Source organism: Podarcis liolepis, assembly GCF_965112155.1.
Source record: "Podarcis liolepis genome assembly, chromosome: 1".
Classification (NCBI taxonomy): domain Eukaryota; kingdom Metazoa; phylum Chordata; class Lepidosauria; order Squamata; family Lacertidae; genus Podarcis; species Podarcis liolepis.
The window spans coordinates 8,527,173-8,541,762 of record NC_139554.1 but is presented as its reverse complement, the minus strand read 5'-3'; the positions used below and the strand labels follow the sequence as shown (position 1 = coordinate 8,541,762).

Here is a 14,590-nt window from a genome sequence, read left to right as displayed (position 1 = left end):
ACTTCCTTCCAAAATTGGACCTTTTGCAATAAGGAAAGTGACAGGAAAATGCTCAGTTGACCTCAGAATTATTCAAAATCACAAGCAAAGGAATATTTTTGACATGTCCTGATGTTCCCTGTGCACATTAACAAGGTGGTTATAATAATATTTAAACAACAAGCGCTCATAACTTTGAGAATCCAAATTTGTATTAAAAACATAATTAAAAACCTTAAGGGATAGTTATCTCCCCTCGGAATAAGTATGCTATTAATAACTATGCTATTAATAATAATGCTATTAAAAGAAGCACCACAATCTTGTTGCTAAACCCTGCCATTATTGCTCCAAAGTAAGTAAGAGTAATGCCAGCTGTACAAAAACATCTTCGGGTACACAAATCTCACGTCCGGAGCATACCAAATCCAGATTAGAGGTCTGCTATAGGAGGAATGGAATAGTTGATGATGCAGCTTCTGTGCAACAGATTCCAACAATTCGTAGTAGCTTTTAATTATAGCTAGTGGAGATTTCACCAGACTGGACTTTTCTGGGAATATGTTGCAAGGCTCATTTCAAACGTTGGAGGCTGTGAATCTTTATGGTTGTTTTTGTTGTGTTTTCTTCTCATGAGAGAGACGAAATTGATTTCTGTCATTCAGAACTACTTGGAAATATGTTGAACGCTGTTAGGATGATACCGCTGAAAAATGGAAGCTGGCTCAGGAAAGCTGATAGAAAGAACTTGCTAAATAGAGCTTGCAACACTTTGTACATGAATAACAAAGCCACCCTTTTGTCACCTATTCTAGGTTTGATAATCTAAGGTGGTGGGAATCTTGGACTGGCAGTATGATGGTGGAGCCCAGACATCTAAGGGTCAAACTATATATTCACTTAATTACACAGTGTGAGGTTTTTCCGTAAATAATTAAGAGCCCGGTTTTTAATGGGAAGGCAGGATAAGGAAACTGAAGACTTAAGCCTTCTTCTCCCTGTGCTTTTCCTTCCCAGTAAGACTCAATCTCTCCTATGCTTGCAATTATTTAAGGAAATGATATGTGGCTGTATGCTGCATAATTATGTGAATTTAATTTTGGCCCTTTATTCTCTGCACTGCATTGCAGACGGAAAGAACGATGTCTCTGATCTCTGCTGCTCTGCAGCGCCATCACCACCAATGGCCAGAAGGTGGTATTGCAGCTCCCTCTCCATAAGGGAACTGCTGTTGTGTAGAATCACTAAGAGTTTCATCTGGCCCTTTAAAGCTGCTGATTCTGATTTACAGCTCCTCATTGACTGCCTTCTTCCTTTTGACTGTTTGCCTCTGGGCCACCAGCCCTGACAGTGAAATGTAAGGTATCAAAGAGTGTGCTGAATTGAACCTTTAGCAGATTATTGCAGTCAGTATAGCAGGAGATGACATAACATCACAAGACAGCTGTAAATCTTAAGTGCAGGTGAGTTCCCTTTTGATGCGCTCATTGGTACATAATATTTAGCTGACAAAAGAAAACTAAATCTGTTCCTTTCAGCTGATCTAATGCATAAATCTTGCAATCTACATCCTAGATTGCCACACTGTCTTCAAATTAGAACAGCATTTTTAATTAACGTGAGGACCCAGGTAACAGTCCAAGGAAGCACAATTTCAAGGCTCAGTAGCCAGATTATTTTTTCAAAAAACATGCCTTGGTTGGAAGAACCTTGAGTGCCAGCTAGATTGAACAATGTGACATTTATTTATATGGTATACTCAAAGGCCCGGGGAACATTATCATTTATAGCTCTAACTGGTAATGCTACTTTGTGATTAACTCAAATAACATTTGGTTTATTATCTGTTGAGATGTAGTTTCTTTTTAACCAAGCAGAGTTCATGAGACCACCGAGGGAGACCAAGGTCAACATGATTTTGACTGTTTATAGTCTATTCATATTTTTGCATGCTGTGTGATATACAGTAGTACCCCGCAAGACGAACGCCTCGCGAGACGAAAAACTCGCAAAACGAAAGGTTTTTTCGTTTTCGAGTTGCCTCGCAAGACGAATTTCCCTATGGGCTTGCTTCGCAAAACGAAGCTTGCCCCGGGGACAGCGGGTCTTCTCTTTTGAAGCAAGCGGCTGCGGGGAGATCGCTTCTCCCCACCGCCCCTTGCTTCAAAAGAGGTCCGGGGGCAGCGGGAAGCGCTCCCGCTGCCCCCGGACCTCTTTTGAAGCAAGCGGCTGCGCTTCTCCCCGCAGCCGCTTGCTTCAAAAGAGGTCCCGGACCTCTTTTGAAGCAAGCGGCTGCGGAGAGAAGGGATCTCCCCGCAGCCGCTTGCTTCAAAAGAGGTCCCCGACCTCGTTTGAAGCAAGCGGCTGCGGAGAGAAGGGATCTCCCCGCAGCCGCTTGCTTCAAAAGAGGTCCCCGACCTCGTTTGAAGCAAGCGGCTGCGGAGAGAAGGGATCTCCCCGCAGCCGCTTGCTTCAAAAGAGGTCCCCGACCTCTTTTGAAGCAAGCGGCTGCGGAGAGAAGGGATCTCCCCGCAGCCGCTTGCTTCAAAAGAGGTCCCCGACCTCGTTTGAAGCAAGCGGCTGCGGAGAGAAGGGATCTCCCCGCAGCCGCTTGCTTCAAAAGAGGTCCCCGACCTCTTTTGAAGCAAGCGGCTGCGGAGAGAAGGGATCTCCCCGCAGCCGCTTGCTTCAAAAGAGGTCCCCGACCTCGTTTGAAGCAAGCGGCTGCGGAGAGAAGGGATCTCCCCGCAGCCGCTTGCTTCAAAAGAGGTCCCCGACCTCGTTTGAAGCAAGCGGCTGCGGAGAGAAGGGATCTCCCCGCAGCCGCTTGCTTCAAAAGAGGTCCCCGACCTCGTTTGAAGCAAGCGGCTGCGGAGAGAAGGGATCTCCCCGCAGCCGCTTGCTTCAAAAGAGGTCCCCGACCTCGTTTGAAGCAAGCGGCTGCGGAGAGAAGGGATCTCCCCGCAGCCGCTTGCTTCAAAAGAGGTCCCCGACCTCGTTTGAAGCAAGCGGCTGCGGAGAGAAGGGATCTCCCCGCAGCCGCTTGCTTCAAAAGAGGTCCCCGACCTCGTTTGAAGCAAGCGGCTGCGGAGAGAAGGGATCTCCCCGCAGCCGCTTGCTTCAAAAGAGGTCCCCGACCTCTTTTGAAGCAAGCGGCTGCGGAGAGAAGGGATCTCCCCGCAGCCGCTTGCTTCAAAAGAGGTCCCCGACCTCTTTTGAAGCAAGCGGCTGCGGAGAGAAGGGATCTCCCCGCAGCCGCTTGCTTCAAAAGAGGTCCCCGACCTCGTTTGAAGCAAGCGGCTGCGGAGAGAAGGGATCTCCCCGCAGCCGCTTGCTTCAAAAGAGGTCCCCGACCTCGTTTGAAGCAAGCGGCTGCGGAGAGAAGGGATCTCCCCGCAGCCGCTTGCTTCAAAAGAGGTCCCGGACCTCTTTTGAAGCAAGCGGCTGCGGAGAGAAGGGATCTCCCCGCAGCCGCTTGCTTCAAAAGAGGTCCGGGGGCAGCGGGAGCGCTTCCCGCTGCCCCCGGACCTCTTTTGAAGCAAGGGGCGGTGGGGAGAACACCTGCCCCAGCCACCCCGCTTCGGAACGCTGCTCCGAAGCGGGGTGGGGGGGGCGGGAGCACCTGCCCCAGCCGCCGGGCTTCGTAGCGCTGCTGCGAAGCCGGGCGGGGGGGTGGGAACACCTGCCCCAGCCACCCCGCTTCGGAACGCTGCTCCGAAGCGGGGTGGGGGGGCGGGAGCACCTGCCCCAGCCGCCGGGCTTCGTAGCGCTGCTGCGAAGCCGGGCGGGGGGTGGGAACACCTGCCCCAGCCACCCCGCTTCGGAACGCTGCTCCGAAGCGGGGTGGGGGGGGCGGGAGCACCTGCCCCAGCCGCCGGGCTTCGTAGCGCTGCTGCGAAGCCGGGCGGGGGGTGCTAACACCTGCCCCAGCCACCCCGCTTCGGAACGCTGCTCCGAAGCGGGGTGGGGGGGGCGGGAGCACCTGCCCCAGCCGCCGGGCTTCGTAGCGCTGCTGCGAAGCCGGGCGGGGGGGTGGGAACACCTGCCCCAGCCACCCCGCTTCGGAACGCTGCTCCGAAGCGGGGTGGGGTGGGGCGGGAGCACCTGCCCCAGCCGCCGGGCTTCGTAGCGCTGCTGCGAAGCCGGGCGGGGGGGTGGGAACACCTGCCCCAGCCACCCCGCTTCGGAACGCTGCTCCGAAGCGGGGGGGGGGCGGGAGCACCTGCCCCAGCCGCCGGGCTTCGTAGCGCTGCTGCGAAGCCGGGCGGGGGGGTGGGAACACCTGCCCCAGCCACCCCGCTTCGGAACGCTGCTCCGAAGCGGGGTGGGGGGGGGCGGGAGCACCTGCCCCAGCCGCCGGGCTTCGTAGCGCTGCTGCGAAGCCGGGCGGGGGGTGGGAACACCTGCCCCAGCCACCCCGCTTTGGAACGCTGCTTTGAAGCGGGGTGGGGGGCGGGAGCACCTGCCCCAGCCGCCGGGCTTCGTAGCGCTGCTGCGAAGCCGGGCGGGGGGGGGTGGGAACACCTTCTGAAGGCGGGCGGGGGGCGAAAGTCTTTGTCCCCCCTGCCTGCCTTCCCAGGGGCTTTTAAATCGCCCCGGACAGCGGAGAAGTCCTCCGCTGTCCGGGGTGATTTTAAAATGCCCCCCGCCAGCATTTTAAGATTGCCCGGACAGCGGAGAAGTCCTCCGCTGTCCCAGGGTTTTTTAAAATGCTGGGGGTGAGAAGAAAAGCCCTTGTCCCCCCCCCCCCAGCCTTCAGAAGAGGTCTGGGGACAGACTGTCCCTGGTCCTGGTCTGAAGGCGGTTTCCCTAGGAACGCATTAATTGATTTTCAATGCATTCCTATGGGAAACCCTGCATCGCAAGACGAAAAAACCGCAAGACGAAGAGATTTGCGGAACGAATTAATTTCGTCTTGCGAGGCACCACTGTATAATGAGGCACATTTGTCATGTTTATGAATATTAGATTTATTTATACTATTTGTGTTTGGATTTTAATTTTTTTGCTTTGGATACAGCATATATTGTTCATTTGTAATTGGTACTATGTTACATTAACTTTTTTGTATTATATTAGCTTGTTTATATTCTTTCATTACGCCTTTAGTTCATCAAGATTTACTTCCCTTTGGCATTACTTACCCCTGGAGAAATTACAGCTGGTGGTGGTTATTATTTTTAATTTAATAAAATGTATTATGTGCCCTTCACCAGCAGGTACCCCAGGGGGGGTTACAACAGTATAAAATTCAGAATTGAAAACTGTTAAAACAGATTAAAGTCATAGGGATAGGGTTAGTTTAGAGAGAGCTGAGCCCAGGCTTGGACAAGACACTCAGCCAAAACTTAGCTCAGTGTGCCAGCAAAATGGAAAGGCAGAAGTAAAGCAGCTGTGAGCACCTTTCTGGGAGCCAACACACACAAATTCACACTATGACAGAGTTTGGATTAGCGGGACATGCAAGCCAGGCCAGTAGGGTTCTGAAATACAATTGGTTTCATCTTTGGCCCTCTTTAAGAGCCAATTGAAAACATTTTAATTCTCCTAGACGTTTAGTGGGGACTGATGGGGGATATTTTGCTGGGTGGAGCTGCTGTTGTAAAGCTGGGGATGGTTTTGGCATTTGCTGCTGGATATTGACAAGTAGGCTTTGAATAATATTGCTGGCTGCTGTTTTATATTGTGTTTACTGTAAATTTGCAAATTGTTCAATTTAGTAATGTTTTAATGTCCACTCTGGGATCATGAAAGAGATGAAGGGTGGGATACAATAAGTAAACCTAAAAGCTGCAGCATATTACGAAGATTTAAGATTTTATTGTTTCCCCAAATTTTATTTAGAAAAACAGCTTCAGAATGAAGGGCTTGTGTTCAACAAGGAAACTGTGCAGCACTTTGAAGATGCTATTAAATCCATCAAGAAACTGGTAATGTCAGAACTTAAACAAGCAAAGCTTTGGGACACATAAAAAATAGGGAACTGTGCACTTCTCTGATTACCAAACTTGGACCTGATCAAATGAGGTGCCTTGGATTTACAGCTGGTTATTTGGGATGCAGTCAGCTGCCTCCCTAGACCATTCTGCTGCTTTACTAGAATTTAACAATCAGAGAGGGTCTTTGCTAGTAGATCTTCAATCTTCAAGAGCTATACATATACCTTGAAACTGACATTCTGTTCCATCCTACACCCAGGGCATTGAGCACCTTGTGTCCAGGATACCTCTATTACTCTAGAGCAGGCATAATATTGCACACAGGACAGTACCATAGCTGTCAACTTTTCCCTTTTCTTGCGAGGAATCCTATTTGGAATAAGGGAATTTCCCTTAAAAATGGGAAACGTTGCTGGCTATGGACAGTACCATGATGAATGTGCTTTCCAGAGCTAGCTGTCCTGGTTTCTGTATGTCTGCTCTCAAAACTGGAGTGGTACTTAAATTAGTGCAGGCGTATCATGCTGAATTTCATTTTTCGACCATGTGTCCATTTCTAGGAAGAGGAGAGGAAACATACTATTGAACTGTGGGAAGAGGAGACCATCAGAAACAGCAATCTCCGTGTCCAAATCAAAGGGTTCCCTGAGCTTGTAATGAAGGAGTTTGAAGGTATTCCAGAGTCATGGGATAATAGCATGTAGCAGCAGATATAATGTATTTGTAGGGTGTATAACCATTCATTTAAAGCATGATTGATTGAACTAATTAAGTTTAATTTAGTGGCAGAATTTAAACTTTGGACCACAGAAGATGGGATATTGTTTTTCTCAAGGGAGCAGGGAAATGACAATAATAATAATACTTTAAAGAAAAAAAGAAAGCAATTATCTGTGTACACACTCTCTTATATATCTACTTCCCCTCCCTTCGCATAGATAAAGTGACTGAAATAGCATAAATAAAATGATAAAACCAATATATATAATGAGTTCTAGTATTAAAGCTCTGCACATTTCTGGATCCCTGATATAGCCATCAGTAAATGCAAATAGGTTACATGAAATATTAGAGCAGCAGGAGGTCTGTTGCAGAAAGTTCTTTTCCCGTTAGGTTTTGAATCGCCTTGTTTTAAAAACTTACTGCTTCAGGGGCAAAAAGAAGCGCAAAGAAATTTATTGCATAATTATTACGGAGGATTAGCGCTGTGAGAAGAGCAGGATGCCCACAGAGGCAGCATGCAAAGTACATTGCTTTATCAATTGTGAAAGTTTTCCCTGTGCATGGACTGTAATCCCTGTGGGATTCCTTGAAAAGGAGGGGTGGACCATGACTCCCTGGGGGGGGGGGTGCTGCCCCAGGAACCTCATGCTGGAGAGGCAAAGGAATGTGTAGGCCTGTGTACATAGGGAGAAGCCATTGTATTGCCTTTAAGAGGGGAACAGACAAGTTAACGGAGAATAAGTCTGGGAGCCAGAGTTGGCCCTCCAGGCCACTCTATCGCACTGGCACTGCTTTGCATTTTGAGTGGTTTTGCCTGGCTGGAATGTGCCCTTGAATTCAGGGTCTGCATCTGACCCTGGGTTCCTTCACCCAGGTGTACCTATCAATTGCCTCTCTTTAAATGTAGCTACCCTGTGGGTTAAACCACAGAGCCTAGGACTTGCTGATCAGAAGGTCGGCGGTTCGAATCCCTGCGACAGGGTGAGCTCCCGTTGCTCAGTCCCAGCTCCCGCCAACCTAGCAGTTCAAAAGCACATCAAAGTGCAAGTAGATAAATAGGTACCGCTCTGGTGGGAAGGTAAACGGCGTTTCCGTGCGCTGCTCTGGTTCACCAGAAGCGGCTTAGTCATGCCGGCCACATGACCCGGAAGCTGTTCGCTGGCTCCCTCAGCCAATAAAGCGAGATGAGCGCCGCAACCCCTTTACCTTACCTGATCTCTTGGGAGTGTGTAGACTTCCTGATGTTGCTCTCATGGGATGAGTGTCAGAGTGGCTACACAAAGCCAGCAAGTCAGACAGAAGCACCACACAGGGAATTTTAATGGTGTGTGTGTGTGTGTGTGTGTGTGTGTACATGGGCGTGTGTATTTGTAAGTCTGTCTTACATTTCTTGTTCCAGAACTCGTGGCTGCTGCTCAACGCTATCGTTTTATCAAGATAAATGAGACTGAGACGTCCATAAACGAGATCTCCACTGCAATAGAATCGGCATATTCAAAGCAGACTGTCTCTAAAGACCAAAACGCTCACCTGTGGTAGGCATGATTTGTTCAACCAAAATCATAGCATTGGGAAATTGTCCAGCCTAAATTGTCCTGTGCTGAAAGTATCCCCGATAGGTGTCTTGAAAGCCCTCAAGAAAGGAGATTCTATAACATGATTAGATAACGTTGTTCCATCACAAAACTGCTATTAATAAGCTCTATCTTAATAAAAAAATTCCTTCCAGTAGCACCTTAAAGACCAACTAAGTTAGTTCTGGGTATCTAATCTTCTAATCTAATCATCTAATCTTCCTTGCTGTATTATACTGTATTGTTTTAATTAGTGTTTTTATAGTTGTTTTGATTTTGTGTGGAGTGCCCTACCTGGGTGGATGGAGCAGCCAAGTAATTTCGTTGTCCCCGAGAGGGGGCAATGACAATAAAGATATTATTATTATTATTATGAGCTTTCGTGTGCATGCACACTTCTTCAGATACGAGTGTGCATGCACATTAAAGCTCATACCAAGAACTAACTTAGTTGGTCTTTAAGGTGCTACTGGAAGGAATTTTTTTATTTTGACTATGGCAGACCAACACGGCTACCTATCTGTAACTCTATCTTAATGTTTAACCTAAAACTGCTACTCACTTATTTACACACATTGGACGGTATGCAACTAAATAGTTGTTTTTGTGCAAGGATTAGCACTAGAGAAATCGGATTTCCCCCTCTCCTCCCCCCCTTCATGTACCTTGTGCTGTTCCCAAATCTTCTCCAGAGGGTTGGGAAAACCTCTAGAACAGTTTTTGGGTGAATGCTGGGTGTGGGTGGGTGAGAACGTTCCATTGTTCAAGGAGAATCCTTGCAGTGGGGTATTGTTTTGGTTGTTACTTTGCTTTTATGTTTTTATATTGCAAACCATCCTGTGATCCTCAGATGAAGGGTAGTATAGAAGTATAGAAATTAATTTTTTTAAAAAAAATGTGTGAACGGAACATTCACTCTATTGCTGCATTGCCTACAGCCCATTGGCTTGTGTCCAATGATGCTCACACAATTCCCTCTTCCCACTGCAACACCTTGTGTCCTTTGCAAAGCCACTCCTGGGAGTCAAGACCCCCCCAGGAAAAGCCTGGGGTGAGGGGTGGAGGTTTCACTGGGAGGGGTGAAGTGAGGGGAATCAGGTGGCAGCTGCTTGCGCAGAGATCCATCATGTATCCCAGGACCTGTCTTTCCGGATGTTCCTAACCCTCAGGAGAGGCATCTTAGGGGGCTGCAGTGGGAAAGAAGAAGTAGCACATTCTCTTTGCTTAAGCATCCTTGCATGTATACTGCATTGGATACAGCTCTTTGTAGCCCTGCCCTATCCTCAATCAATAAGACTCTCTTGCCCTTTTCTGGGTTGCATAGCATAAGATAAAGTTGCAATAAGGTGATGGCAAGTGATGGTACGTTTCTGCTGTTCTCTGTCACCATGAAGCAAACGTGATGTCTCAACACATGCCATGCCATTCTTTTGACAGCGAGGAGGAAATGGAGTTGTGGGCTGAGCACGAAGAAGCTGTTGAATTGTTGAACGAGACGATGGAAGCGAAACATAAGGTCAACATTGAGATAAATGAGCTTCACAATAGGAAAAAATATGAGGAGGAAGAAATTGGCAGGCAAGAAAGTGCCATCCAAGAGCTGAAGCAAATAATGGCTCAAGAGGCCTCTGAGTTTAAAACAAAGAAAGAGTGGCTATATGCACAGGTATGTTTTCTGGAATTGCAGTTCCATAAAGAGGCGCTGCCTCGCTCGGACGGTATCAGACCATTGGGCTGTCTGGTCCAGTATTGGCACAGCTGTCCACTGAATCAAACAGGTACCTGGGTTACCTTAAACAGGCGATGCCTGGGCAGTTTGTGAAAAGCACCTTACAATTTAAGGATGGTTCCCCTGAGTGTTAACAAATCAACAGCAAGCTGGTCTGCTTTTATTTAGAATACGAAAGATCCATCTCCCCCTTCCCCTTGCTCTGCTTATATTAAAGTTGTTCTGACTGTAGATTGAAGAAATCAAAAGTAGGCTTGCGGCCAAGAAGATTGAAGGTGCACAGAAGAAGGAAGAATATGTAGAATTGTATAATGTATGGAGAGATATGCAGAGGGAAATTGCTGAGCTTCAGAAGGTAAAAGAAATGATGTATTTGGGTAATGAGCTATTTGGTAAACGAAGCATAATCTAATCACCGTATTTTTCGCTCTATAAGATGCACCAGACCATAAGACACACCCAGTTTTTGGAGGAGGAAAACAAGAAGAAAAAAAATTCTCAATCTCAGAAGCCAGAACAGCAAGAGGGATCGCTGCACAGCGATCCCTCTTGCTGTTCTGGCCTCTGGGATAGCTGCGCAGCCTGCATTTGCTCCATAAGACGCACACACATTTCCCCTTACTTTTTAGGAGGGAAAAAGTGAGTCTTATATAGCAAAAAATACGGTACTTGACAGAATGGGGGACAGGCAGAAATGATCCAGTGAGCGCTTGATTTTAGAATGAATTGGGGTTGCACACAGGAGCACTGCCTGGTGGATTGGCATCCTAGTAAATTGGGAACCGAGCTCCTAATATCGTTGTGGGCTTTGGCATTGGATTGCCAACGTTTTAGACATAGCCCTTCAAATCTTATCTTAAGGTGATAGGCAGAGCAGCCACAGGTTTTCCTGCTCGGTCCCTCCCTGTTGTTCAGAATCTGCTTCACTTGCTGCGGCAAGCAGGACTACAGATGGTGGATCACAGTGCTGCAAAGGGATGGGTAGGGAGAGCTCTGAGCTTTAAAGGCTTTGTGCAGTGGCCAGGATCTCAGGTGGCCTCCCAATCTGTGCTTGAACACAATGTACTCGAAAGTTGTGCAATCGAGCTGTGAGAAGGTGGATGCACTCAGCTCTCACCTATGGCTCCTAGAAGCTGTCAGCATGCAACAGTGACCACACCTCAGGAAATGGCTTTGACTGGCCGGCTAAACCAGGTGAGGGTAGTCAATGGGTCTCAAACCTTCATTGAATTAGGGACTTCCCTGCATGTGAAGACAGGCTCCTGCAGATTGAGCGGACGAGACCAATAGTGGGTCCAACAGTCAAGAAGGCGGTTTCCACATGTGCTGTAGAGGGAAGTGAGGGGCAGGTGGGGCATGTCAACCTGGGAAGGGAGCCCATTTAGGAGAAGGGAAACTGTGATCCAGAGTGGAGTCTCTACAATGGTTGGGTGGCACTTTGTACTCCTCCTCCTGGCAACTTTTGTAGCCAAGCTGGTGCCAGATGTATTGCTCTGCTTTCCTTTGGACCACATCAGCGAGGCTGAGAAGGGGGGGGGGTCTCAGGACCTCCATACATATTGCCCAGGTTTTCCCCCTGCAAAGGTCACTTCAGTGCTGCTAATGCAGTGATTTGACTTCACCCCTAGAGGCAAACTTCATTGTCTCTTGAGACAGAGGGATGCCAGCAACGAAAGGTTGGCCAGTCAATTTACAATATTTGCCTGATCAGGAAGAACTTTCTGATGCTAAGAGCTGTTTGACAGTAGAACGGTTTCCCTCTGAAAGTGGTACATGGTACACGCTCCTTCCTTGGAGGTTTTAAAACAGCGGTTGGGTGGCCCTCTGTCATGGATGCTTTAGTTGAGATTCCTGCGTTGCAGAGGGTTGGACCTCAGGCTCCCTTCAATCTCTACAGTTCATATGATTCTATATGATTCTAGGACCAGTGTGCCAAGCCTGGTTTTAATGCGAAAACCACCCTGAGCTTGTTTGGATTGCAACCATAATTCCAAATACAAATCTAAATAATCAGGCTGTTCATGCCTGAAGAGAAGCACGTCTCTCTTAAAGCAAGGACACAATGCTTCAATAGGAGTGTTAGCAGTTCTGAATTTTACTTTTGCATTTGGTAGCTCCACAGTTCTCAGAGGGATGAGCTATCAGAACTCTTCAAGAACATCAGACAACTAATTAAAACATATGAAGCAAAAAAGGCAGAGAAGGAGGATCTCATCAAAAAAAAGTAAGCACATTTTTTACATTTCTTACATTTTTATACGATTTTTTTAAATGTGAAGTTTATCTATTTATTTTAAAAGGCCAAACAATTGCTCTGGTATGAAACAAGATATGCTGCATATCTTATTTTCCCAATCCATAGGTTTCAAGGCACAACAGAAGCTGCTTTATTATACCAGATCAGACTATACAGGCATCCTGGTCAGTGCTTTCTGCATTGACTAGTGACAGCTGTCCAGGATTTCAGATGGAGAAAGGCCTTTCTAATGACATGTTCCCTTCTCCTTTTTAACGGCAAACCCCAGAGGCTGAACCTTCAAGCTGAGCCTGCATTCTGCTGATGAGCTCCAGCACCTCTTTTGTGCAAGTGGGTGGGGTTCAATAACAAGAACAATAATAACCATTCACATTAAAGTGGGGTGCAGAGTGGGGAGACAAAGGACCATGCTGCATAGGGAAGGTTAGGCTGCAGCCCTGGGCATAAGCTCCATTAAAAACAAGAGGACTTATTTCTAGTGAGTAAGCAGATATAAGATTGCTCTGTTCTTCTTCTTTGGAGATCACTTGTAGCCAAGTAAGATTGCCTTCCGTGAACACAGTCTTAACAGTGAGTCCGTAAGTGACTGTGGAGGCCAATTCTGGATCCACATATCCTTCCACAGGTTTCCTGGCGGAAGTTGATCACGGTGAGGGTTTGCCAAATGTGCCTTCCTCTTAGCATGTTTCTCCCTTCTTGAGTTTGAGCGTCTTCAAAGCCCATGACGCCTTTGGTCAAGGCTGTTCTCCAATTGGAGCGCCCGCAGGCCAGTGTTTCCCAGTAGTCGGCTTCGCTCACAAGCCCACTCACCACGACAAGGTGATGATCCAGCGAGTATGATTGCTCTGTTAGTCTTCCAGCTGCAAGGCCAATACCTGACTCTCATTTTTACGTATTGCTAATAATTCTGATACTGCAGTGCTCTTAAAATGGCAGCATACAACATCCAATGGATGGCAGTTCCTTCCTTTGCGCAGAAATAGCTTGTCTTAATTATTCTACGTTATTCTTCAGGTCTCATCTTACACATGAGGCAGCTAAAATGGGTACAGACTTCGATCAGGAAGCAGAAGCGCTGCGACAACGGATAAAGGAGGTATGAAGACAAGGATATGTATCCTTTGACAAGCTGTTCTCCTGACTCGAGAAATATTATAAAGCGGGGACCATTGGCCCCAGTCCAACAGTGTGCACTCTTCATGTGCACAGTTCCCTTTTTAAAAGGGCTCTAGCTGTGCTGATTGATTTGCAAGGCTGGGGTGGGATTAAGTCCAGATTTTGTTCCACCCTCAAAGCAACTGCGGTGGCGTAATAGCGGCTTCTTTCACAGTTAGACAAAACCCCGGCTACTAACTTGAGCTAGAGAATTGCCACGCAGGTCCCCGTTTGCCAAGGGATTTCTCCTAACTCCCAGGCATAGCTGTCAGTCCCATTATTTCATTCAATTAAATCATAGATTGGCCACATTGAGAACTAGATTCAATGAGGTTTCGGTCTATTGTTATGTTCTGCAGTTCTCTGAAAGTGTAACTTTTGTTCAGTAAAATTAACCAGCACTGCAATTTGTTTCTAGGCTGAAGAGAAGCTGGAAACGATTATGCGAGCCTATAGAAAGCTAAAAAATGAAAACGATGCTCTCAGCACACAGTTTAATATTTTATCTGAAGAGGAAGATCAGGCCTGTGCTCTAAGAGACCAGCTTGCGGAAGAGTACAGTGACTTTTAGTGACTTGTTGAATGCTACTAGAAGTACAAGGTTCTATTGTAGTGCTCCATGATAAGGAACCCAGCTCTTTGAATGAGATTTCTTCAGTGGAGAAGAAAACTCTCTATAGTGCATTGAATTACACTTCACTTAAGAACGTGTAAATCAAATGCAAGGGCAGAGATTGTTAAAAGTTCAAAAGTGGTCCTTTAATACAGTTTGTAAGTCGCTATAGGGATGTCTTGTGTGATTTGGGCAGAGATGTCCTCCTAGTTCCCATGCCCTACTGTTAATGATTATGTAACTAAGCATAAGCATGTGAAATCGAAACAACTGTAAATTGCTTCTGTATTTACCCCTGCCTCCATTTCTCCCCATGTCAAATTTTGGAGCAGGGACGTACTCTCTTGTACTCCGTAAAGCACCTCGCCCCCTGAAGCTAGTCGTCACCATTAATTTCAGTGGGGATAGCTGAATACAACCTACTGAAATCAAATAAAGCTTTCAGGGTGGACTGCTTGTAAATGAACAGGTTTGCAGGAAATTTGTTCTCTGAAGCAGAATGCTGGCCAGTTTCAAACTACCCATTCCCCAGTGCTGATGGTTGCTAGCCCAGGCTGGCTAATGGGGTTGTCACAGAAAACAGAGCCATCGTGCCACCACAACAATAAACCCCTGAAGCAG

At 47.2% G+C, this 14,590-nt stretch overlaps 1 protein-coding gene across 2 annotated transcripts in view; it reads left to right on the top strand.

The window, feature by feature from the left end:
• Window positions 1–14,590, top strand: part of CCDC175 (coiled-coil domain containing 175) — a 37,776-nt gene that overhangs the window by 1,468 nt on the left and 21,718 nt on the right. Inside the window, exons 1-9 of one of the 2 annotated variants that reach the window (XM_083518095.1) lie at window positions 1,291–1,442; window positions 5,824–5,909; window positions 6,479–6,590; window positions 8,041–8,176; window positions 9,653–9,881; window positions 10,177–10,299; window positions 12,059–12,168; window positions 13,216–13,297; window positions 13,775–13,911. In XM_083518095.1, coding sequence (XP_083374221.1) covers window positions 6,575–6,590; window positions 8,041–8,176; window positions 9,653–9,881; window positions 10,177–10,299; window positions 12,059–12,168; window positions 13,216–13,297; window positions 13,775–13,911 — 833 coding nt within the window. In that variant the 5' untranslated portion in view covers window positions 1,291–1,442; window positions 5,824–5,909; window positions 6,479–6,574. Of the gene's footprint in view, window positions 1–1,290; window positions 1,443–5,823; window positions 5,910–6,478; window positions 6,591–8,040; window positions 8,177–9,652; window positions 9,882–10,176; window positions 10,300–12,058; window positions 12,169–13,215; window positions 13,298–13,774; window positions 13,912–14,590 lie in introns of those variants that run through there. The other variant, XM_083518094.1, reaches the window with a different exon arrangement.